The 26,960-nt window shown below is 46.1% G+C and overlaps 1 protein-coding gene across 4 annotated transcripts in view; it reads right to left on the bottom strand.

Annotated features, from left to right (window-relative positions):
- The window catches only part of GRIN2A (glutamate ionotropic receptor NMDA type subunit 2A), a 453,818-nt gene that overhangs the window by 40,323 nt on the left and 386,535 nt on the right, over positions 1-26,960 (bottom strand). For all 4 annotated transcript variants that reach the window (XR_015154758.1, XM_086375824.1, XM_086375825.1 and 1 more), the window contains one exon: positions 12,858-13,045. Coding sequence is in view for 3 of the 4 variants with exons in the window: in XM_086375824.1 (XP_086231950.1) it covers positions 12,858-13,045 (188 nt within the window). In the remaining variant the exon portion in view is untranslated. The remainder of the gene's footprint in view (positions 1-12,857; positions 13,046-26,960) is intronic.

Below are 26,960 nucleotides of genomic sequence, written 5' to 3'. Positions count from 1 at the left end.
GCACCAGGCTCCTCGGTCCATGCAATTCTCTAGGCAAGACTACTGGAGTGAGTTGCCATTTCCTTCTCCAGAGGATCTTCCCAACCCCGGGACTCAACCTGGGTCTGTCACATTGCAGGCAGATTCTTTACTGTCTGAGCCCCCAGGAAAGCCTGCTTTCAACATCTCCCTGAGTCTGATGAACACAGAAGTACCCAAAGTGTCTTTCAAAGTAAGGTAATTGTCGATGGCAAGATGGCAAAACCTTTCCTCGTTTTCACGTCCCCACCACCTGGCGCTTAGAAGCTGCTCAGTTATTCTTTGTTGGATGGATGTCTACAGGGAGAATGAATGAATGGGCAAATGTGTGAATAAGTTGAGGGGTTTTGTTAACGGCACCCAGCCCCTGCTCACTTGATTACGGAGTTTTTGATTTACAGAGTGGCTTTGCTTAGCCTAAACTGTGATTTCCGCCTTTGAAGTCTCAATTTGATTAAAATACGTTTAACAAGGAACAATAACTTTCTGAAATGCTGGGGATTATGCAGCTCCGAGGAGCTCTGTGGGGAACAAGCAATTCCAGCAAGCAAGTCGGTCTTTGTGAACCTGGAGAGGCTGCTCGGCAAGCCTGTATCGGGGCCAAACATCTGACTCCTCTTAATTACATTCTGTCCTTGTTTCATTCCTTCTCATCTCTTGCTTTTGGGTCTTGAGTTTTCCCCAAACTGCCAGGGTTGAATGATCTCAAAAATTAGGCTGAGCCTGTTCCCATGGTGCCGGGGCCCGGGGCATGGACAAGTCTCCTTCCCCTTGGAAAGATGGAAAAAACGGAGGTCACTTTCTCTCCCACCCTCAAGCTCTGTTGCCAAGTTATTTAGTCCAGTATCACCTGCAGGCAACTTATCCTTCAGTGAAAGAGGAAGGAACAGAGGCTGGCTACTGACCTGCATGCGTGCTTGCTCGCTCAGTCATGTCAGACTCTTTGGGACCCCATGGACTGTAGCCCGCCAGGCTCCTCTGTCTGTGGAATTCTCCAGGGGAGAATACTGGAGTGGGTTGCCATGTCCTCCTCCAGGGGATCAAACCTGCATCTCCTGCATCGCAGGCAGATTCTTTAAACACTGAGCCACCTGGGAAGCCCAGCTACTGACTTATGTGCTTTTAAATCACATAGGTCAGCAGCTCCTTCCCAGATGGGAATGCTTGCCGAATGAGATGTCTGGGAGGGTAATAGCAGATAAAGGAGACATGATGTTGCATAATGGTTCAAATGAAGACCCTAGAGCCTACTTGCCCAGGTTGGATCAGCCACTTACTATAGCTTGACACATGACTCAAACTTTCTGTGACTCAGTTTCCTCATCTGTAGGCAGACACTTATAGTCATAATTCATGGCATTTAATAACCGTGAGAACTGCATGAAATTAATACATATAAAGACGGATTGTCTTATGACCCATAGTTGCCCCTCTGTGAATGTTACCTGTTGTTAAAAACTTCGATAAAAATAACACTAATGATACTAGCTTTGAATGACTTCCCTTTCAACATGTGGAAAACTGTCTCTTCTCCCTGCAAGTAGCTCCTCAGAGCCTCCCCCGACCAAATTCCCCATCCTCATTTTGGCTTTTATCTCTTTAAACGGACCGAGGCTGCTGGTTGACATAGGGTGTTGCTGAGTCATCTGAGGACACTGGGACCTATGTCACGAAATGCTGCTGGCAGGGGAGGCCCGCGGGAGACAGATTAGACTTCTCCCAGGCAGGAGTGAGTCAGCCGGGGGTCTGTGCCCGGCTCCACCATGGAGCCCAGAGTGGGCAGTGGATGGCTCCTGGGCTTGTTCAGCATTATCTGCAACATCCATAACTGCTCAGTTGACCAGGCCAGGCTGCACTGTAGATGCAGGAGGCGTGTTACCTGACTAGTCCCCCGAGCACACCTCTCTCTCTGATCCTTCCTCTCCCCTTCTGTCTTGCTGCACCCCTTGTTCTCTCCTCCTCCTCTCTCCCCATTTCTTCTTCCATCCATCTCCCCCTCATACATCCCTGTCCCTCTTTCCTATCTGCCCCTTCTTTCTTCCTTTCTTCATCTGGATCTTTTCCCTTTCCTTAGAAGAACTGGACAACCTAAAATATCAAGTCTTCTCTGCCTCCCTTGTCTTCCTCCAGACAGTCTAAGGCCAAGGTCATCATACTTTCCTGACAAATGGCCCAACAATAAATATTTGGGGTTGTGCAGATTCTACAACTTCTGTTGCAACAGTGTGACTCTGCTGTGGTAGGGGAAACAGCCACAGATAATACCTGAATGAGTGGATGTGTCTGCGTTTCAATAAAACTGGATTTTCAAAAATAGACAGTAACGCTCTTTCTCTATTTACCTCCTTGATCACAAACCACAGACTCACTCAGGATTTACGATCCCCTCCAATTCTGAAATATAATCTTGCTGATTATATCCATCCCAGAAAAGTGCGTTAAAAAGAACAGAGCAGACGTATTTGACTACTAGAGCACACAAATTAGATAACAGGAGAACTTGCCTGCATGGCAGTGAAAACGTGGGTCAGAGGCTTGGGAAGACTGTCCTCCTGGACAGTGGTTCAGTGATTTCCTCTCTGTGTCTCTTGCCTAGAGACACCTGATGTTCATCCCAAAGAAAACAACATCCTGAACTGAACTTCATCAGAGAAGGTATTTGATGAATGAAGCAAGCCTCACAAAAGTATATCTATGGTATTTTCAAATCCATGCATTCATTTATTCATTCATCCAAGAAGTTTTACTTGAGCATCTATTATGTACAAAGCTCAGGAATGAGTCCTAGGGGAGAGGAAAGGGCAACAGACTGGACATGAGTGCGTGGCCTATGTTGGTGGGGATATAAATTCGTGCAGCCCTTAGAGAGAACAGTGTGTGTGTGTGTGTGTGTGTGTGTGTGTGTTTAGCTGTGTCCAAATCTGTGTGACCCCCTGGACACATAGCCTGCCAAGCTTCTCTACACATGGAATTTTCCAGGCAATATCGGAGTGGGTTGTCATTTTCTTCTCCTGGGGATCTTCCTGACTCAGGGACTGAACGTGCATGTCCTATATTGGCAGGTGGATTCTTTTACCACTGAGCCACCAGGGAAGCCCATTTGTTTTCACACTTAATTGAGGAAACGGGAACTCAGAGAAACAGACTGGCCATGCAGCTAGGAGCTACAGAACCTTCCATCACAGCCCTTCACTCATGTCACTTAGTGAAATGGCACACAAATGCTATAAGCGTGGAGCTAAAGGAGTTTCCTTTCTCCACGAAAGGAGTTTCATGGAGCTAAAGGCTTCCCAGGTGACTCAGTGATAAAAGAAGGTGCCTGCAATGCAGGAGACGCTCAGGAGACCCGGATTTGATTCCTGGATTGGGAAGATTCTCTGGAGAAGGAAATGGCATCCCACTCTAGTCTTCTTGCCTGGGAAATCCCATGGGCAGAGGAGCGCGGCAGGCTGCAGTCCATGGGGTCATGAAGAGTCACACATGTGACTACACAGCAGCAACAAGGGGGGTTCTAGTTCGTCAGCGCATCCAGAGCTGCAGTCCTTAAGAAAACCTTCACAGAGGGGTGTGTGGGCTGAAGGATGGGTCAGATATCAGACCAGGAAATGAGTTCAGGAGAAGATGGGAGAAGAGACTCTGAATTTAAAGCGGGAGGGTTGCATAAAGGAATCCATGCTTCTGGAAAAAAAATCCAAATGATGCAACTTCAGATACTGTAGGCAGATGAGCACGGAAAATATTTAGGAGTGAGGTGGCCTGCAGCGATCTCTTCCACCCACATGGCTGTACCTTCATGGCTTAAGCCAGCCCTAAGAAGATGGGCTGCAAAGCCATGCAGGGATGTATGGGTGATGCTCACCACCAAAGTGGTGGGGGCGTCCAGGTCTCCCCGAGATTCACATGTCAGCCCAAAGATATCAAGCTGGGAAGCTTGATGAGGGCAGTACTCAGGATATTAGCAAGCCATTCCATGGCTCAGAGCAATTTATGAGAGTCCTAATTAGATACACAAACGACTTCTGTAATCACACAAACACACTCGAGTCTGGCTGGCTGCATGGGGTCCCTCGCCATCAAAAGCCATCCTGCGCGTTCAGTGCAAGAGCTACCAACAAATAAAGGAATCAGGAACATTAACAGCGAGCCACTCGGAAGCAGGGAGTGGGCATCTCCACTGTCGGCCCCCAGCACTCCCCCCTTCCCAGAACTTCGAGCATCTTATCCAGGAATGGTGCTTCCCGAAGCTCTAGAGTTGACTGCAGCAAGGTTCCTTAGTAATACGAGAGCAGACGTGTGGTCCTGTCTGATTTGTTATCAACTGGATGAGTATTCAAAATGACTGCTTACAAAGTTGCAGTACCAAAGGGACAAAGGGAACCAATCCAACTGAAGTGATACAGATGGGCTCTGGCGAATACTCCATCTATGAATCTGCTGCTGCTGAGTCGCTTCAGTCGTGTCCAACTCTGTGCGACCCCACAGACGGCAGCCCACCAGGCTCCACCATCCCTGGGATTCTCCACGTAAGAACACTGGAGTGGGTTGCCATTTCCTTCTCCAATGCACGCAAGTGAAAAGTGAGAGTGAAGTCGCTCAGTCATGTTCAACTCTTTGCGACCCCATGGTCTGGAGGTCCTGGGCTCCAGGACCCCACCAGGCTCCTCTGTCCATGGGATTTTCCAGGCAAGAGTACTGGAGATGAATCTACTATGTGTGTCCATATATGATACAACTGGGGCTTCCCAGGTGGCACTAGCGATAAAGAACCCACCTGCCAATGCAGGCAGATTTAAGAGATGCAGGTTCTATCCCTACATCAGGAAGATCCCCTGAAGTAGGAGGGCATGGCAACCCACTCCAGAATTCTGGCCTGGAGAATCCCATGGACCAAGCAGCCTGGTGGGCTACAGTCTCCTGTATGGTCTCACAGAGTTGGGCATGACTGAAGTGACTGAGCATGCATGGAGTCACCAGCTAGTTTTAAAACCAAGAGAGTCCCAGCAAAATGGGTTGAGCTGGTCACCTTAGAATACAAGATGAATACATATGCATGTGTCATATCTTCCAAATATTTATAGATGATATCTGTATATATCTAATGTAAGTGCAATGGGATATACCTTATAAATTTTATAAAAATATTTGATAAATACATATATTTCATTTTATTTGTTTAATGAACTCAGACTAGACACTAGGGAGAAGTAATGCTTTTCTGAGTTTAAAAAGAAACCAACAACCATGAAGACTGAGCAAAATACAAGAGGAAGATTAAATGCTTTTCAAATCTAAATATATGACTTGTAGCTAAAGTGATCTGGCCACTCGTAAGACTTCTCCAGAAACCTAGTTGAACGGAAAGATGATCAGAGCTGGAATCAGGCAAACCTGGTTCAATTTTTATCTCTAACAAAAAATCTATGCAGGGCGTGGTCCACAGACCAGCATCAGCAGCATCACCTGGAGATTGTTAGAAGTGCAGATTCTCAGGCTCCCCAGATCGACTGGAACAGAGCCTGAATTTTAAACAGATCACCGGGTGAGTCCTGATTAGGTGAAAGTTTGAGAAGCTCTGCTACAACTCATGTGTGCGTGCATGCTAAGTTGCTTTAGTCATGTCCAATGCTTTGCGACCCTATGGACCACAGCCCTCCAGGCTCCTCTGTCCTTGGGAGTCTCCAGGCAAGAATACTGGAGTGGGTTGCCATGCCCTCCTCCAGGGAATCTTTCTGACCCAGGGGTCGAACCCATGTCTCTTATGTCTCCTGCACTATCAGGCAGGTTCTTTACCACTAGTGCTGCCTGGGAAGCCCCTTGCTATAGCTCACGTAACCTAAATGAGACTTGTTTTCCTGCTGTGCAAAATGTAGGTAATGAGATCTACTCCAGAACATTGTACAAAGAATTATAAAGATCATTTGTGCCACACTTAGCATGGTAGTAGACCATTGAGTATAGCCTCAAAATCTTGGTTTCCTTCTCTTTTCTCAACACCACCTGTTTCTGAATAATGTTACAATATCAACTTGTTCTCCTTGATATCTTCTTGCTGGCTTCTATCCATCAAAAGGGCCTTTAACCTCTTATGATTTTCTTCTGTCTCTTCAAATCCCAGAATCACATAAAAATTACAAAATCCATGAGACTGATAGGGCCTAAGAGACTTTCTGTCCAACCTCTCCTTTGAAGCCAGAAATGCCATTTTTTTAGGTCCCAGACGTACTCATTATTTACATTCTCTGTTAGCTGTCACCTCTTAGGTGCCGGGATGATACCAGGGACCCAGCAGTTATTTGTTGGCTGCTGGATAAGCTAATGAATGGGGCTTTGGGAACTCTGGCCCATCCTAATCTGTCTAAATCTTACTTGTTTACTTTATGACTTATTCTGTATTTTCATTCCGCTACTAAAAAATAAGATATATCTCATATTTCTCCTCGACCACTCTCTCATCTACTCAGGACACCAACGCGCGCGTGTGTGTGTGTGTGTGTGTGTGTGTGCGTGTGTGTGTATGTGTGCGTGTGTATGTGTGTGTATGTGTGTGTGTGTGTATGTGTGTGTGTGTATGTGTGTGTGTGTGTGTGTGTGTATGTGTGTGTGTGTGTATGTGTGTGTATGTGTGTGTGTGTGTGTGTGTGTGTGTGCAGGCTTCCCAGGTGGTGGAAGTGGTAAAGAATCCACCCGCCAATGCAGGAGACCCAAGAGATACCAGTTCGATCACTGGGTTCGGATGATTCCCTGGAGTAGGAAATGGCAACCTGCTCCAGTATTCTTGCCTGGAAAATTCCATGGATAGAGGAGCCTGGTGGGCTACAGTTCATGGGGCCACAAAGAGTTGCACACAACTGAGCGACTGAGCCCATACATATATAAACATGAATATATAGTATATATTAACATATATACATGAATTTTACAAACGTGTTCATATTTTTTTCGAAACAGGATGTTTATTTATTTATTAATTAGACATTTTAATTCCACACATTGCCAACCAACTGGATGGTAAGCTCCTTGAAGGAAGGATTCCTTCTTGGAACCTCAGTGCCTAGGAACGTGTGTTTCTCAGTAAACAATGGGTATTGATGATGGATGCTGAAAAGTATCTTTGAGTGTCCCCAGGTGAACCCCCAGGTGGCGCTAGTGGTAAAGAACCCGCCTGCCAATGCAGGAGACATAAGAGACGCAGATTTGGTCCCTGGGTCAGGAAGATCCCCTGGAGAAGGGCATGGCCACCCATTCTAGCACTTCTGCCTGGAGAAACCCATAGACAGAGGAGCCTGGTGGGCTACAGTCCAAGGGGTAGCACAGAGTCGGACATGAGCGAAGCAACTTACCACGCATGCAGGTGCGTGCCACTATTTCAGAAAGGACACAACAGTCAGACAGGAAAAGGAGGGTAAGGTCTTACTGGGACCCTGTGTATCTCTTACAGGAGATTGGCAGGCCCTTTCCTAGGGAAATGCTTGGTAGGCTTCACATAAGAGGTTCCCCCAATAACCAAACACTCTACTCAAAAGGTTATATTTACACAGCTCATTAGGAAAATTTTTTATACTTTTGACACTCATTAGACTCGTAATCGTCCACCGAAGCTACTCTATAACAAGAGATAAACACTCCATTCCAGGGGATGAATAATAATTAGGGACCGCTCAGCACTGTGCTTTTTCCAGGTCTAATTTTGGAGTATAATTAATCCTGCCAAAGCTGCATAAGATAAGTGAAATATTTATGCAGCTGTGTTAATTCATGTATTTACTCCTAGAGAGACATTCAGAATTGGACGTGGCTTTCCGGGAAGATTATCTCAAGACGCCCCCTGGAGCCACGTCATTTTCTCTCCCATGGCTTGGCCTCCAGATGGTCTCTGAAGATGAAGCTGTGAAGACACATCCCCCAATCCAGACAGTCTGACCAGGAAAGACCTGAACTGGGACAGAAAATGTCTCTAAGAATCTAGACACTCTGTTAAAACAGGAAACACCTCTTTGGTTTATCTGGATGCCTCTACTGTTTTTTTATTTGCCACAGAGGGGAGGTTTCTGTTCAGAATGGCATTTCCACGATGGTTGCTGCTGCTACTGCTGCTAAGTTGCTTCAGTCATGTCTGACTCTGTGCGACCCCTTAGACGGCAGCCCACCAGGCTCCCCTGTCCCTGGGATTCTCCAGGCAAGAACACTGGAGTGGGTTGCTATTTCCTTCTCCAATGCATGATGCTAACTTGACCATATTATCACCAATACGACATTAAAAATGGTTTTTTGAATCCTTGAGCTGTGGATGGACAACAATAATGTGGGGGTGGGGAGAGAGGACGAAGAGAGGAGGAAGGGGAGGGGGACAATGATGATGATGGTGGTGGTGATGATGGCATTTACTGAATCATTTCTATTTCCAGGTGGCTGTTTAAATATAACTTTTCATTTTATCTTCATGACAACCTTATCTGGTAAATATTTCTGTATTCAATTGCAGATGAATAAACTGAGGCTAAAAAAAAATTAACCTTTTCACAGAAGCATTTGGAAATGGGACAATAGATATCATCCAACATACACTAAATTACTTCTTCTTCAAGGGTCTATTGGCTTCCCAGATGGTGCTAGTGGTAAAGACCCTGTCTGCCCAGGCAGGAGATGCTGGTTTGATCCCTGGGTCTCGAAGATCCCCTGGAGTAGGAAATGGCAACCCACTCCAGCATTCTTGCCTGGGAAATCCCATGGACAGAGGAGCCTGGTGGGCTTACAAAGAGTCAGATACGATTGAGTGTGCAAGAGCACACACATACACGTGTACACACACAGGGATCTATACATCTCAGGCATCTAATAAGCAAACTTTAATAGGCATTCTGGAGAATTAATGAAACAAAAGTCTGAAATGACTGACCCTCATCAACAGTAAGTTCCCTTAAAGTAGAGGCTTCGCCACTTACTCACTAAGGGACTGATAAGCCCACTGAGCTGCGGTTTCATTCTCCGTAAAATGATCATAGGCAATATTTAACTTTATAAAGTTGTGATGAATATTCAATTAAAGAACACATGTAACACATCCGGTGTGGTGATTGGCATATCCTATTCCCCAAATATGCTGCTATTTCATAAAAGATGCCGCAGAAGTGACAGCAGTGGTAGGTAGGTGTAGAGTTAGAACTGACAGATTTGACAGCTACCCATCATATTTAAAAGTTTTCTGTCAAATGAAATACATCCTGACACTAACCATTCATCCATGTGTGTAGGTATTCATCCAGTCCTTCAATGACCGGTTGCTGGTTATGTTCAAGAGTCTGTGGTTTTTACTGCTGGAAATGAGACCCTCGTAGTGGGGTAGTTCACACCACGGGGAGGTGCTTAGGTGACCACCGTGGCAGATGGATGCTTCACTCCTCTGTGCACACACGCCTGGTCGTCTGACTCCAAAACTCCTCTTTACAAGGCAGAGCATACTCCAGAGCAGCAGTCCCAACCTTTTTGGCACCAGGGACCGGTTTCACAGAAGACAATCTTTCTATGGATGGGGGGTGGGAAATGGTTTCGGGATAACTCAAGCACATTAAATCTATTGAGCATTTCATTTCTATTATGATTACATCAGCTCCACCTCAGATCATCATTAGACCCCTGAGGTTGGCACCCCTGCTCCAGAGTATACTCTGGGCTTGGCCATAGGACTTGCTTCGGACAGAAAGGTGTTAGCAGATGTGAATGTGACAAAGCTAGCCAACAAGGACCTATTGTATAGCACAGGGAACTCTGCTCAATATTATGAAAGAAATTCTTAGTTGCTCAGTCGTCTCTGACTCTTGGCAACACCAAGAACTATAGCCCGCCAGGCTCCTCTGTCCATGGAACTCTCCAGGCAAGAATACTGGAGCAGGTTGCCATTCCCTTCTCCAGGGGATCTTCCCAACTCAGGAACCGATCCGGGGTCTCCTCATATTGCAGGCAGATTCTTTACCGTCTGAGCCACCAGGGAAGCCCAATCAATATTATGTAACAACCTAAATGGGAAAAAGAATTCGAAAAAGAACAGACACATGTATCTGTAGAACTGAATCACTCTGCTATACACCTGAAATTAACAGAGCACTGCTGGTCCATCTATGTGCTGTGCTGTGTTCAGTTGCTTTAGTCGTGTCCGACTCTTTGTGACCCCATGGACTGTAGCCCTCCAGGCTCCTCTGTCCATGGGATTCTGCAGGCCAGAATCCTGGAGTGGGTAGCCATTCCCTCCTCCAGATCTTCCCAACCCAAAGATCAAACCTAGATCTCCTGCATTGTAGGCAGATTCTTTACCTTCTGAGACACCAAGGAAGCCCATGAATACTGGAGTGGGTTGCCATGCCCTCTTCCAGGGGATCTTCCCAACTCAGGAATAGAACCCATATCTCCAGTAGCTCCTGCACTGCATACAGGTTCTGCAACTATACTCCCATATAAAATAAAAAAATTAAAAAAAGAAAGCTGAGACTTGAAATGTGCCCGCGCAGGTGGGTGTTTTCTCCTGTGCCTCCAACACAGCCAGGAAAAGAGCTTCTCCCAGCTAGCTGCTGCCCTTTCAGCCTGAGACACAGAATAAACACGGATGGAACAAAGACCACAGAGATGATCCCTGGGCTTGTGGCAGCAGGAGGTGGAGCCACCATGGCCCAAGGCAAGCTTTCCCACTCCACCTGTGCTCCCATGAGCAAAATAAATGCCAATTGTCATGTTCTTCCGAGATGTCACAGCAATAACTGGGCAACACAGCTACAAGTCACTACAACACAGAAAACACGGGTGTTGATCTGACTGAAAGGTACCAATGCCCTAGAGAGAATCCAAAGATTCAGATGCTCTCATGTGGGAGTTAAATATAAACCACATTTAGGTTTCTTGATGACACTGTGAGAACCCAAGGTTTAAATCTGGGAGTAGAGGGTATAAGGCATTATGCCCTTTGCTCAAGTTTACACTAACCATACACACAAACCTCTGCCTCTTTCAACACTGTGTTTGGCCACAGTGGTTGACAGACCGTCCTCCCCAGCCCTGGACAAGAGAAGCATGTTTTCGCATGTGTGCATGCTCAGTCACTTCAGTTGTGTACGACTCTTTGTGATCCTATGGATTGTAGCCCACCAGGCTCCTCTGTGCATGGGATTCTCCAGGCAAGAATACTGGAGTAGGTTGCCATCTCCCACTCCAGGGGATCTTCCTGACCCAGGGAGCAAACCCAAGGTTCTTATATCGCCCTCATTGACAGGCGGGTTCTTTATTTCTAGTGCCACCTGGGAAGCCCTGCATTTTCGGGAACCATCTCCAAATGTAGCCTCCACCCTTGAACGCAGCTTCTGACCTATGCCCTGAACTTCTGTTTCCTACTCACACTTACCCGTTTCTAGGGTTCACCTGCCATCTCTGCTGCTTTTGCTTTTCCCATCTCAGTGTTGGCAAATCCAAGGGCTCCAACATGCCACTGGAGCCAGAACAGGATTCTAAAACCATGTCCTGGAGCAATGGGCTATGTTGAAATCCCCAACTAAAAGGAGAGATGGACAGAAGGAAATGCTGCTGGAGAGAGTCAGTCCAGTTAGCTGGAAGCTCCAGAAACACCCTCATTCCATTAGACTGCAAGCCCATGTGGGTGGAAATGGTCTTTTTTCAGGATAGGCAGCCAAGGGGTGGACTGTAGTGGAAACCCATGGGGTTTCTGCTAACTCTTCCCTGTATAGCAATCACCTCTCCTTCATCTCCCCATAGGAAGACAGTAGGAGCTGTCATGTTAGGACAACGTAACCCTACCCTTTATTCACTCCTGAGAGGTCCAGGAAAGAGCCTTTGACCCAAAATCGATCAGGAATCCTTCCTCTGGAATTTGAAATCTAGAATTTGGAAAATAGAGACTGGGACTTATTACAGCCTAGTTGTGTGATGTCACTGCTCTAGAAACAGTGATGGACAGGGGAGCCTGGTGTACTATAGTCCACTGGGTCTCAAAGAGTCAGACACTGGGCGTGACTGCGTTCAGAGACTTAGCAACTGAACAAGAAGTGCTCTAGAGCAGAGCTTTCCCCCTCAACCCTGATACTATAAACATGTGAAAGTCAAAGCTGCTCAGTTGTGTCCAACCCTTTGTGACCCCATGGACTATAGTTCACCAGGCTCCTCTGTCCATGGGACTCTCCAGGCAAGAAGAATAGAGTGGGTCGCCATGTCCTCCTCCAGGGGATCTTTCCGACCCAGGGATTGAACCTGGGTCCCCTATGTTGCAGGCAGATTCTTTACTGTATGCTTGGGGTCAGATAATTCTGTGTTTTGAGATTTTTTTTTTGCGGGGGGGGGGTGCTGTCCTGGGCATTGAAAGATGCCAGCACCCTCACTCCTGGCCTCTACCCACCAAATGCTGGTATCAAATAACCTCCTTGTCATGACAATCAAAAATATCTCCAGACGCAGCTAAATATCCCCCAGGGGATGAAATCCCTGCCCCACACTGAGAAGCACTCCTTCAGAGAGAGGACCCATGAATTACTGCTGCTGAGGCCCCAGGCCTGCCCTGGTTCCTGTTTTTCCCTCTGAACCTATTTGCTCAACTCTTTCCTAAATTCACTGAGATAGACACTTCTGTATCCTTAAAATAAACTCCTTTTAATTGACTTAGCTGTCTGTAATTGGTTTCCATTATAAGCAACCTAAAGAACCATGGTACCATGTGGTCAGCACTCAGTAAATATTTACAGTGAGTTAAGTCATTACCCAAAGATCCACTGGAAAGCCAGTTAGGAAGCAGAGAGTGTGAGGGTCTCCAGTCCCCCGGAAGTAGGGGAAGTCAACCAGAGTCTTACCATCACCCACAAACTGGAGCAGGGCCAGGTCAATCTGCCTCTTCCACGGCGAACCCTTCTGGAGGGCGATCCCGTAACCAGTGGTAGCAAAGATGTACCCACTCCCAATGGTCACCAGCTTGCAGCCTTCGTCCCTCCCAGCCTTGTAATTCAAGACGGCAGCGTCGTAGATGAAAGCATCCAGTTTCCTGCAACGACAAGAAGCCAGGGAGTCAAGGCATTGGCGAGATACCGTCTTGGGGCCCATCTCCCGAGGCCTGATCCAGCATCGCACACTTCCCTATCATCCAGGAGATGACTCATCACTGCTCTGTCCCGTCATCATAAAAGGATCTATTTTTAATGAGGAGATAAAAGCCAAAACCTTTTCTCCCTGAGTTACAAGAGGCAGCTAAATAAAGACATGAAGAATCCTTATGCCCAAGTGAGTAAACAGTTGAGTTTGCTGGTCGCTAAGTGTTTGCCATCAGCACTCCCAACAGTGTAGAACGGTGGCCTATTTAGAGAGGTTTGCGTTGGAACAAAACAAACCATTAACGGACAGGAGACTTTGGTGGCTGCGTGTAGGAAGCAGAGAGACTAAACAGGAATGATGTCCTTTCCTGTCCAAAGAGATATGTTTACTATTCATTTGTATTACAAATATTATTATATCATAATTTTTAGAAGCCAAAATAATGTAGAAAATATTAAGAGTACAGTTAAAATTGCCTATAATTCTGTAACTCAGAGGCAACCTCTGTTAATGTATTTGCGAACAAACTTCCAAATTTTGTATGCATTTGTATATACACACACACATACACACATCTTTGAAAACAGGGGCTGGTAACTTCTTTTGTAAAGACACTATAATAAATAGTTTAGGCTTAGTCTCTGATGCAACTACTCAACTCTGCTGGTGTAGCATGTTACAGGCTGAATTGTGCTTTCTCAAAATTCATATGTTGAAGTCCTAAGCTCAAGTATCTCTGAATATGAGCTTATTTGGAGATGGGGTCATTGCAGATGTGATTAATTAAGGCAAGGTCATACTGGAGCAAGGTGGGCTCCTAACCCAATACCACTGGTGTCCTGATAAAAAGAAGGAATTTGGAGAGAACGAACTTATGTTGCCAGGGGGAAGAATGGGGAGAAGGGATAGTCAGGGAGTTTGGAATGTGTATGTACACACTGCTCTATTTTAAGTGAATAGCCAACAAGGACCTACAGTATAGCACAGGGAACTCTGCTCCATGTTACGTGGCAGCCTGGATGGGAGGGGAGTTTGGGGAAGAATGTGTGTTAGAGGTTCAGTTGTGTTGGACTTTTTGCAACCCCATGGACTGTAGCCCACCAGGCTCCTCTGCTCACAGAATTTCCCAGGAAAGAACACTGGAGTGGGTTGTCATTCCCTTCTCCAGGGGCTCTTCCCAAAGCAGGGATCTGAACCCTGCATTGAGGGCGGATTCTTTACCATCTGAGCCACCAGGGGAGAATCAGTTCAGTCAGTTCAGTTGCTCAGTTGTGTCCGATTCTTTGCGACCCCATGAATTGCAGCATGCCAGGCCTCCCTGTCCATCACCAACTCCCGGAGTTTACCCAAACTCATGTCCATCGAGTCAGTGATGCCATCCAGCCATCTCATCCTCTGTCACCCCCTTCTCCTCCTGCCCCCAATCCCTCCCAGCATCAGGGTCTTTTCCAATGAGTCAACTCGTTGGCCAAAGTATTGGAGTTTCAGCTTCAGCATCAGTCCTTCCAATGAACACCCAGGGGAGAATAGATACATGTATATGTATGGCTGAGTCCCTGGCTATCCACCTGAAACTATTACAATGTCGTTAATTGGTTAGATCCCAGTACAAAATAAAAAGTTTTTAAAAAGTAAAAAGAAGGAATCTGGACACAGACGTGCTCACAGGGAGACTGTCAAGGGAAGGTGGGAGTTATGCTGCCACAAGCCTAGGAACCACCAGAGGCCAGAAGACCCTTCTGGTGCCTTCAGAGGGGCCACAGCCCTACGGACAACCTTGATCTTGACCTTCCAGCCTCCAGAAATATGAGACAAAAAAATTCCTATTGCTTAAGCTTCTCAGTTTGTGATGCTTTGTTATCAAAATCCTAGGAAATTATGCATAGTATGAGAGCAGCCATCGATAACACATAAATGAAGGAGTTCAACTCTGTCCCAATAAAAGGTTATTTACATGAAATAGCCTGGCCCATGGGACATTAGTTTGCCAACACTGTTTCAATATCCAAAATATAATGATGCCATGCAAACCATCTTACCGATGGCTTTCTTTTCTTATTTCATCCCACACATAGTGAATGTGCTTCCATGTCAGTAAACAGAGCACTCTTTTTAATTTTTTGGTACATTTATTTTTATTTAGGTATAACTTATATGAAATAAAGCACTAGATAAATTTTTACATACGTGTACATCCTTGAAATCATCACACAGATCGAGAAAGAAAACATCACCATCATCTCAAAAGTTCTGTTCACCTCTCCCAGTCAGCACCCTTTAAAAAGCAAGCATCCGGTAACCCTCTCAAAGATATCATTGCTGCTGTTTAGTTGCTAAGTCGCGTACGGCTCTTTCTGACCCTACGGACTACAGCACGCCAGGCTCCTCTGTCCTCCACTGTCTCCCGCAGATTGCTCAAATTTATGTCCATTGAGTCTATGGACTCAGTGCTATCTAACCATCTCATCCTGTGCCGGCGTCTTCTTTTGCCTTTGATCTTTCCCAGCATCAGGGTCTTTTCCAATGAGTCGACTCTTTGCATCAGGTGGCCAGAGTATTGGAGCTTCAGCACCAGCCCTTCCAATGAATATTCAGGGTTGATTTCCTTTAGGATGGACTGGTTTGATCTCCTTGCTGTCCAAGGACTCTCAAGGGTCTTCTCCAACACCACAATTCAAAAGCATCAATTCTTTGGTATCCAGCCCTGTTTATGGACCAACTCTCACATTTGTACATGACTACTGGAAAAACCATAGCTTTGACCACATGGACCTTTGTTGGCCAAGTGATGTCTCTGCTTTTCAATACCCTGTCTAGATTTTGTTGTGGACCACATTTTGTCAGAACTTTTCACAGCGGAAGGACTGATGTTGAAGCTGAAACTCCAATACTTTGGCCACCTGATGCGAAGAACTGACTCGTTTGAAGAAACCCTGATGCTGGGAAAGATTGAAGGCAGGAGAAGGGGACAACAGAGGATGAGATGGTTGGATGGCATCACCTTCTCAATGGACATGAGTTTGGGTAAACTCTGGGAGTTGGTGCTGGACAGGGAGACTCAGCATGCTATGTATGGTCCATAGGGTCGCAAAGAATCGGACAAGACTGAGCGACTGAACTGAACTGAACTTCACTGTGACCCATCCATCTTGGGTGGCCCTTCATGGCATGGCTTATGGCTTCTTTGGGTTACACAAGCCCCTTCACCATGACAAGGCTGTGATTCATGAAGGGGTTCAAAGACAAGGCTGCGCCTAATTCATGACCTACATACCTATTAGTGGGCATGTATGTTGCTTCCTATTTTTTAAGTTATTTAAGAAGGCGGATTCATGTTGATATATGGCAAAACCAATACAATACTGTAAAGTTAAAAAAAAAAAAGAAGGCTGAAATGATCAACCACCCTTGAAAACAGGGACAGAAGTATAAACTCTAAAGTAATAAGAAAAGTCAGTTGAGGAGTGCTCAACTTCCTGACACTTTTTCAGCTTTACTGCCCTTCTCTCCTTAACAAGAAGACATAAAACAGTGAAGCAAAGAAAAATGAAAGTGGCAGAGAGAGCATGAAAAATGCTGCCTCCTTCCAGAGACAACTGCTGAAGGGCTCCCTGTGGGAACAAAACTATTTGGAAGGTTTACAGCTATGTTCTTCATTTTAATTTTTTTGTTTCTTTAATGGCTAGAGATGGGGCCAAACTACAGGACGTGTCTCGCCAACAGACTCTGAAGCTTTCATCTCAGGGCTATAGGGTTGGCGACTCAGCTTTATTCTCTGAGACCATTAAAAGGGCGTCAGATGATCCAAGTGGAAGAGTGGGAAAAACCGGGTGTTGTCAATGGTGATGATGAACGCAACTGACAAACCAAGAGGAAAGAGCCTTTCCGGAGAGCCAGCAATGCTACTGTGGTTCAGTCGCTCAGTTGTGTCCGACTTGTTGTGACCCCATGGACTGCAGCACGCCAGGCTTCCCTGTCCACCATCGTCCAGAGTTTGCTCAAACTCATGTCCATTGAGTCAGTGATGTCATTCAAACATCTCATCCTCTGTTGCCCCCTTCTCCTCCTGCCCTCAATCTTTCCCAGCATCAGAGTCTTTTCTAATGAGTTGGCTTCTCCCATCAGGTGGCCAGAGTATTGGAGCTTCAGTTTCAGGATCAGTCCTTCCAATGAATATTCAGGGTGGATTTCCTTTAGGATTGACTGGTTTGATCTCCTTGCAGTCCAAGGGACTCAATCTCAAGAGTTCGCCAACACCACAGTTTGAAAGCATCAATTCTTCACTGCTCAGCCTTCTTTATGGTCCAGAACATGGACCATATGGTCCAACACTCACATCCACACATGACTACTGGGAAAACCATAGCTTTGACTACAGGGACCTTTGTCAGAAAAGTAATGTTTTTGCTTTTTAATATGCTATCTAGTTTTGTCATGGCTTTTCTTCCAAGGAGCATGTGTCTTTTAATTTCATGGCTGCAGTCACCATCTGAGTGATTTTGGAGCCCAAGAAAATAAACTCTGCCTCTGTTTCCATTGTTTCCCCATATATTTGCCATGAATTGATGGAACCAGGTGCCATGATCTTAGTTTTTTGAATGTTGAGATTTAAGCCAACTTTTTCACTCTCCTCTTTCACCTTTATCAAGAGGCTCTTTAGTTCCTCTTTACTTTCTATCATAAGAGTGGTGTCATCTGTGTATCTGAGGTTATTGATATTTCTCCTGGCAATCTTGATTCCAGCTTGTGTTTCATCCAACCCAGTACATCCAAGAATGATGTACTCGTTTCCCAATTTTGAGCCAGTCTATTGTTCCATGTCCAGTTCTAACTGTTGCTTCTTGACCTGCATACAGGTTTCTCTGAGACCCATGGACGTTGTGGGGGTGGGGCGTGTAGTTGTTAAAGGTTGATTTGTGCATGATGGCAGGAGGGCATGTGACAGGAGCCATGGAGGAACAGGTGGAAGGGATCTATGTTCTTTGTCTACATTTGGATGACAGCATCACCTCAGGAAAGTCACTTCCTTCTTTTGCACTGCTGGTTTGTCATCTGTGAGATGAGGTTGACATTGTGGAACTATGGAATTCTATAATTCTGAAACCTGAGTCATCTCTGTCAGTCCAAATAGGGAAACTGAGACTTAGGATAACATGTGTCCTGGGGTCTTTGGGACAAATGGATGGCATGTATCGTCTTAATGAAGGTGGAATGCCTGCAACTCCAACGCTTTATGTTGCCATAGGGATGCTAAGAACCTGGGTTTTATTGAAACTTTCTAAGACTCACCCATCTCTTTCACCTCAATTCCTCAAAAAGCAAACACAAACAAACGCCTAGGTGTGTACAAGGGTATTCATATGTGAAGGCCATTTGTTGGTATTCATGGGGTGAAAGTCCTCCCCATCCTGCTAACCCACCACATGCTGATACATTTCTGGAATGGAAATTAAATTTGTACCTGGCCCCTGTATGAGAGCTGTCCAAGAGCAGTTTAAATTTGTATTTTATGGAGAGGCACAGATTTCTGCAAATCATTACCATATTTCATGACAAGTCTTGAGCTGAGCAAAAAACAGCTGGATAAGCGCAAAGAAAAAGGGGAAGTTTACTTGGAAAACGAAGCTTGCAAAAGCAAGATATCATCAAGTCAGAGGGAGGACACCTGCAAAAGACACAGTTAATTCTGAGCAAAGTGATCACACGTGGGCACCTCTGGGTGGACTGGCACCAGTACCCTTAGAGGGGTATGGCCAGGAAGACTCTCTGCGGTCTCAGGGCCACGTCAGAACCAAAGTGAGGACAACAGGTGAAGGAAGCCACAGGGCTACGTGACTTTGATTTCTGTCCCTCATGGAGGATTCTAGACAGCTGGAGTCTAAGTGCATTGGTCACAGATACCTGCATGTTCAAGAACATCTGAGGGCTTACACAGCGCCCCCGATAGACATGGCCATTGTTTGTACAATGCTCGACAGAAGTGCACAGTTATTTTACACGCATTGTCCCAGTGGGGCCTCACAAATGCCCAGTACGGAGATTTATTATTATTAATTATTTTATTTTCTTGTGTTGTTTATGAGCAGATGAGATTGCGAGAGGCTAAGGAATTGTAGTGCTGGAGAAAACCTGAGAGTCCCCTGGACAGCAAGGAGATCAAACCAGTCAGTTCTAAGGGAAATCAACCCTGAATATTCACTGGAAGGACTGATGCTGAAGCTGAACCTCCAATATTTTGGACACCTGATGGGAAGAGCTGACTCATTGGAAAAGACCCTGATGCTGGGAAAGAATGAAGGCAGGAGGAGAAAGGGGGAGCAGAAGATGAGATGGTTGGATGGCATCACCAACTCAATGGACATGAACTTGGGTGAACTATGGGGGATGGTGAGGGGCAGGGAGACCTGGCATGCTGCAGTCCACGGGGTCACAAAGAGTGGGACACAGCTTAGTGACTGAACAACAACGAAAGCCTGCCTGAAGCTCACCAGCTGAATTTCCAAACTTTGTACAGGAAGTTCCCTACAAAGGAACCTTCAAGTTACGAACTTTCAAAGATGCTAATATGCATTCCATCAATGTTAAGGGCGAGTGAAATCACGGCTTACCCTCCATCTCCTCTTGCTGAATATCCTTCAGCTTTCCCATCTCTCACCTCCTTTCTCCCCTCCAGTCAGTGACTCTTCTTGCCTGTTCGCTCCATGCCAGCCCCTGTATGCCAGCCCTGTTGTACTAAACTACTGTACTTTACAAGGTACTGTACTGTAACATTAAAAATGCTTTCTCTATTTTTTGTGCCTGTTTTTTAATGTATTATTTGCATGAATGTAATATAAACTTATTATAGTACAGTACAATATAGCTGACTGTGTTAGTCGGGCGCCTAAGCTAACTCTGTTGGACTCAGGAACAAATTGGACTTATGAATGCACTCTCGGAATGGAACTCAATTGTACGTAGGGGACTTACTACATGCACACTGTCTATAGCAGCACTGTCCAGAACTTTCTACAGTGATGGAAATACTCCATATCTGTGCTATGACTATCGAGCACTTCACATGTAGTTAGTGCAACTGAGGACCCGAGGTGTCCATTTTATTTCTTTTCATTAAATCATATTCCAGTATAAATGGCCACACGAGGTTGGGGGCTACAGAAGTGGCTCCCAGTGGGCGGGGGAGGCCAGGGCCTTGCCTCTCCTGGCTCCGACTCAGAGACCTGTGCCTTTGATCTCCTTCCCACTGAAGGAAAAATGTTCCCATTATTGAAAAGATGTAAAACTTGCTGACGTCTTCCAGCTCAGGCTTTGTGGTCAAAGCCTTTGAACAAGGCCCCTGTGTTTCTCAGCCTCCTTCTTCTCCCTGTAAAGCGGGGCAGATGCGAGCTGCCCTCCAAGGGCCACTGGGAATAAAGGGAGGTTATGTAAGGAGATGTGTGTGCAGGGCCTGCACTGATGGATCCCTCTGCATTCAGATTTTCCAGCAGAGGGGCTTATAACATTCATGCACTGTGCAGGACAAACCCGGTCCTGAATACTTTATAGACATTATCTTGTTTCACTTACTTCTTCTAACTGAATAAAGTTGGATGCACACCTGCCATCCCTGTGGAACGAGGAAATGGAAGCCCTGAGAGGTAAAGTGAGGGACATGGCAGGCCAGCTTATGTAAGTGTCAGATGGCACTTGGGCTTAACACAGCGTGACGACAAAGGCCACAGACATAACCACCGGGACCATGTTATCCATAGACCGTGGAGTAAACAGAAGCAGCTCTGCCTCTTACGAAATTCAGGCTGGGGTTACAGCTCGATGTGAGGCCCACCGTGATGAAAAAAGGGAAAGGATCAGATCAGAGCCATCGGGGTTTTAAAAGATCTGGTGGGTTGTTCAGTTTCGTCTGTCTCTTTCCCAGGAGATGCTCAGCCATGTGTGGTCTGGTGTCACCTCCAGAGGAGACATCTCTTGCCCTCAACACATCTTAACCCTACTTGTTTGGGAGTCGTTTAGGCATAGATGGCCATAGCTTCTTGTTGAGGGTGGAGCGTCAGAAAGAGAAGCTCACCTGAGACCCAAAACGCTGGGGGGATTGGCACTGTGATGGTGGGTGAGAGAGAGGCACGTTAGGCTTCACTGTGGTAACTGGCAGCTCTGGGGATGAAACAACACAGACATTGGAAGTGGGCACTGGACGAAGAACCCCTCAGAACTCAGAGCCATGGCTGGAAGCCCCAGCCCTCACAGGGAGGAGCCGGTGATGTTTTTCTGCTTGGTGTTTTCTTCTCTTGCTTTTTTTCTTCTTTTCTTAATGTACTCATTTACTCATTTTTGTGGTGGGTCTTTGTTGCTGTGCAGGCTTTGCTATAGTTCCGGCGAGTGGGAGCTACGTTTTGCTGCGGTGCACGGGTTTCTCATCGCAGTGGCTTCTCTCGTTGCAGAGCACAGGCACTAGGGCATGCGGGTTTCAGCAGTTGCGGCATGTGGGCTCAAAAGTTGCGGCTCCCAGCTCTAGAGCGCAGACTCAGTAGTCATGCATGGGCTTAGTTGTTCCGCAGGATGTGGGATCTTCCCGGACAAGGGATCAAACCTGTGTCTCCTGCATTGGCAGGCGGATTCTTTACCACCAAGCTACCAGGGAAGCCTCTCTTCTGCTTTTAAAGCAGAGACGTCTACAGCCCTGCCATCCCAGCTCCTGCCGATCCACACGGCTGTCACTGGCTCAGTGCTTCTCCCACTTAGGGGCGGGGGAGGCTCACAGATCCCGTCTGAGAACCATGATGGGGACAGAATGCCTGCCAGGCCCACCTCTGCTCCCTACAGAAGGGTGAGCTCTTCTCCAAACATTTGTGACAAATGAGCTGACACCTCGGCTCGCCAGGGCGAGGGCTGGAACACAAGAGCGCCTGAAAAGTCACGCTGTGTGGTGCTGGCTGTGTGACATCCCCACCCCCCGCCAGGCATCACCGAGGCCGCGTGGGTGATGTCATCCTCTCCCCATCACCCACGGTCCTCAAGGAAAGCAAATGATTAAAAATGACAGTGATTCCGAACGAGAGGGGGAAACAAGTCCTCCTCTCTGCAAATCTGCAAAGAGCAAAGGAGGACTCTCACGTGTGTCCCAAGCTACTTTAACCCAGCGGCTTCCTGCCGCAGTTTTGACAGCTTTGCGGAGCGGCTGCGGCTTTCTCCAGTGTGTAGATCTGACCCTGTTACTTCAGCGGGTCTCTCTTGTAGCTACACGATGGCCTGAATGTTCACTCCTTGCCCTAAGACTGTCTGCTGGCCAAGCAGACTTCCCCTTGCAAAGGGGGAGACTGTGGCCTCCAGTCACCGCATGGCTCCTTTGGGGAAAGGGGCTTGTATCGTCAAGGGGCTTGACATTTCCTCATCTAAAGTTTCCGGTTTTAGCTCATCATCTCCTTGGGCATGTTTTCAGAGGCTCTCTGGGGGGGATCTCAGCACATTTAAAGGCTAATTATACAGTTAAAGTTAATTATTCATTCATTAACATTCAAGAAGTCTTTAACTTAGACACTGACTTCTGATGAATTAATGGAACCAGAACATGTGTGTATGTGTGTTGTGTGCGTGTATGTTTTGGAGGTCTAGTGCAAAGCGTTAGTGAGACTTGAGCATCTCTTGGATGATAACTGGTTGTATTTTGGGGTGGGGGAGCTCATCAAAGCCTTGTTATGAAGAGAAGCATGGCAGTCAGCAGTTCAGGCAGGTCAGCAGGAAGAATGTGGGACAGTGGATGGGGTTTGGGTCTACCTCGGCCAGCGCTACGGATGAGAGCCAGTCATGGGGTCTCTCTGAGCTTTGGTTTTCTCATCTGTAAGATAGGGTAATAGCAGCTCTTTCATGGGGCTGGATAGTTCTTGTTTAGTCACTCAGTTGTGTATAAATCTTTATGACCGCATGGACCACAGCACGCCAGGCCTCCCTGTCCTTCACCATCTCCCCAAGTTTGCTCAAACTCATGTCCATTGAGTCAATGATGCCATCCAACCATCTCATCCTCTGGTGTCCCCTTCTCCTCCTCCCCTTAATCTTTCCCAGCATCAGGGTCTTTTCCAATGAGTCAGCTCTTTGCATCAGGTGACCAAAGTATTGGAGCTTCAGCATCAGTCCTTCCAATGAATATGCAGGGTTGATTTCCTTGGATACTGGATGGATGAAAATGGGAGTGAAGGTGTTTTAGAAATTGTGTCTCCTGGTACAAATCCAGGGGATGGCTGGGGCAGGGGTGACATCAGTGAGCAGAGAAGCCATGGTGTGCAGATCACCATCAAAGCATCCAGACTCAGTGCTACTGGTGGGTGAGACACATTCACGGGCCCAAGAAGAGGTACCCTTGATACACGACAGCCTTTGGAAGTGTCTGCTTGGGCAGGGGACACTCCATACATACAGAGACTGTACCTGCCATCAGCATGGGATGGTCTGAAATAGATTTTAGGAAAATGACCCAGAGTCACATTTTGAAGTTTATGTGTACAAACTTTGAAGTCAGAATTATACCAACCCTGACGCCTTTTCACTAAGGAAGCATTTTTCAGAGCAAACTCCATTAAGCTAATTTAATTCCTAGATCAATGCCTCGCGTAACATAGTTGAATTACTTCCAATTTTTTTTTTGGAAACTATTTTCACTGGGATCAATTCCTTTGTGTTGCAATTTTACAAGGATTTGATTAATTGATCAGTGTTTGGACCGTAAGACATTTTACTAATTTATAACTTCTGCCATCTTGAGCTTTCTTTAATGGGGATGGTGGCCATCAAGTCCAATTCTCCTGGGTCAAAATTGCACAAAGAGGCAAAGTTGGCCAAGAAGATTTGAGTCATTTCTGGATTTGCAGTCAATAACAAATTTCACCCTGTGTGCTTTTTGCTGCTGTCAGTTTAATTTGTGTTGATTAATTCTTCCAGTAATATTCACTGTGAATTGGGTAAAAAAGATGGATGGTGACTATTTATTTTTTAACTGAGAACATTCTGAGCAGTATTGTAAGATTGAGACAGAGAGAGGCAGAGAAGGAGGGAGAAAACAAGGGAGGGGAAAATACAGATGGAAGCAGGCACCAAAGAAAACGGGAAGACAGGGAGAGAAGAAGACAGGAAAGAACAGCAAAGAGTGAGGGAGAGAGACAGAGGAGGAGAAAGTGATTAAGACAGAGAGGGAGAGAGTGAAAAGAGGGAGACAGACTTACAAAAGGAGACTCAGAGATGAGAGCAAGGGAGAAAAGGAGGTCATGAGAGGGGAAAGAGAAAGAAAGAAGAAGGAAGGGAGCAAACCAGGAGGGAAGGAAAGGAGGAGGGGAGAAAGAGGAGGAGGGAGTTCAGTTCAGTTCAGTCATTCAGTTGTGTCCAATTCTTTGCCACCCCATGGACCACGGCATGCCAGACCTCCCTGTCCATCACCAACTCCTGGAGTTGACTCAAACTCATCTCCACTGAGTCAAAGATGCCATCCAACCATCTTATCCTCTGTTGTCCCCTTCTCCTCCCTCCCTCAATCTTTCCCAGCGTCAGGGTCTTTTCAAATGAATCAGCTCTTCGCATCAGGTGGCCAAAGTATTAGAGTTTCAGCTTCAACATCAGTCCTTCCAATGAACACTCAAGACTGATCTCCTTTAGGATGGACTGGTTGGATCTCCTTGCAGTCCAAGGGACTCTCAAGAGTCTTCTTGAAGGAGGGAGAGAGGGTGGAGAAAGGGAGAAACAGCGGAAAGGAAACAGGGCAAACGGTTTGCCCACTAACAACCTCAAAAACAGGACAAGGTTAACATGACACAGCAAACCCCCCTTCTTCATTACTGCTGAATTTAACAAACTAACCTTATCCAAGATGTTGCTAGATCATGTACTGCAACCTTTTGATTTTTCAGGAGAGAAAACCAAAGCCCAGAGGAGGTCTCTGCCCTGGGTGTCCCACAGCATCAGAGCTTCCAGACCCATCTACCACCTGCCAAAGCAATGTGCCTTCAGGGCAAGGCTGTCACCAGCTTCCCAAATCAGAACGCCTGTCCTCGAGTTGGGTATGGAGTCAGAGAAGCGCTGCTGTGGGGCGTTGGGTGAGTCTGTGCTCAGCCCTAAGCCTTGACTTCCCCGTCTGACCAGAAGGAAAACAATCTCTTCCAGTAGTTGTACTCTGATTGAAGGAAGGAATGGAGGTAAATTTGCTTGAGGGATTATAAGGCGCTATGCAAATGCTATTCCTTCTTCACGCTACTGCTCATGCTCTGACCCAGGGAAAGTATTGATTCCTGCTGACATGTCAATCTTTTATGGAGTTTCTTAGTAGATATTCTTCAAGGGTCGGGATCAGAGTAACCCAACTACTGCAAAAGTTCCATGGTGCACAGCACATTATTTAAAATGCTCATACTACAAAGAATGCTTTCTGTTACAGACTTTTCCTGAATGTTTGCTGTGTGCCAGACACTGCTCTCTGCCTGCCTGTCTCATTGAATCCTTACAATGGTTCTAAGTGCAAGTTCCTAAGTCATGGTTCCTAGGTGAAGGAATTGTAGTTAGCATTATTTTATAAACAAAAACCCTGAGGTCTAGGAAGTTAATTAGCTTGTCTAAAGTCCCACAGCTGACCGTCAGCAGAGAGGGAATTCGAATCCAGGATGCTTGGCTCTTAAGCATCACCACACACTCCTGGTAGAGACGGTGATCCTGCTGAACTTGTCACATACCAGGACTGAAAGACAGGGATTCTCAAAGGCCAGAAAATACATGACAGTGAGAGACTGGGGAAAGAATCAATGAAACCCTATTATGCGTCTGATACAGCGCCGGGAATTTTCCCTAAGTCAATTCATTCAATCCTCAAAGGAGTTCTGAATGTGTGTGTCAATCCTGTCTGACTCTTTGTGATTCCATGGACTGTAGCCCACCAGGTACCTCTGCCCATGGGATTTTCCAGGCAAGAATACTGGAGTGGGTAGCTATTTCCTCCAGGATTTGGAAGATGTGGGAAATAGGTTCAGAGAGGTTATTTAAATTTCCAGAAGTCACAGAGCTGGTAATTAGCAGAGTATGAAAATGAAGCTAGGTATTTCTCAACTCAAGGTTGATGCTCTGAATCATGGGGTCATTCAGAAAATACATAAGTCAGTCAATCAGCTGAATAAGACTAACCTTTTCTAGAAAGTATAAATACTCTGACCCAGAAGTCATACTTCTTGAGATCATTCCTAGAGGATGACTTGCTGAAGCGCACAGATGCCTCATCGTGGATTTTAACATGACCATATTACCAAGAGCCCCCCAGAGGGAACTAATATAATAAACTGTGCTATATGCAAACCGTGGAATTCTTTCCAGCCATCGAAGAGAATGAAGGCAAAAGACACCTATGGACATGGAAGGCACTTCAAAACACATTATTAACTGAAAAACCAAACTGTGCCTTACTTCATAGAGTTTGAAAGCACCCCACAGAATAAAATTTTATAATTATATGTGAACACATAAATATTTGCAAATGCATCTGACAACGGTCTGGGAGAAATGGCATGTATATCAAAGAGAGCACGCTGCTTACCTGCAGGGAGTGGGGGTGATTTGGAATTAGGACACAGTCAAATGGATGCTTATTTATCTGCATTTTTTACCAGCAAGAATATCTTCTTTTGTGAGAAGTGACAGAGCATAGTGATTAACAGCAGAGATGGTAGAGTCACTTCAAATCCCATCTCTGAAGCTTACCAGCAAGAGACTTAAGCTGTGCGTGGCAGTGTGTGCATACACGCTCATTCACTCAGTTGTGTCCGACTCTCTGCGACCCTATGGACTATAGCTTGCCAGGCTCCCCTGTCCATGGGATTTCCCAGGCAAGAATACTGGAGTGGGTA

Source organism: Bos grunniens, chromosome 25, assembly GCF_055505025.1.
Source record: "Bos grunniens cultivar Pamir isolate PY7600 chromosome 25, Bosgru_T2T1.0, whole genome shotgun sequence".
Taxonomy (NCBI): domain Eukaryota; kingdom Metazoa; phylum Chordata; class Mammalia; order Artiodactyla; family Bovidae; genus Bos; species Bos grunniens.
The sequence above is the reverse complement of the archived record's forward strand: the minus strand, read 5'-3'. Positions and strand labels throughout refer to the sequence as shown.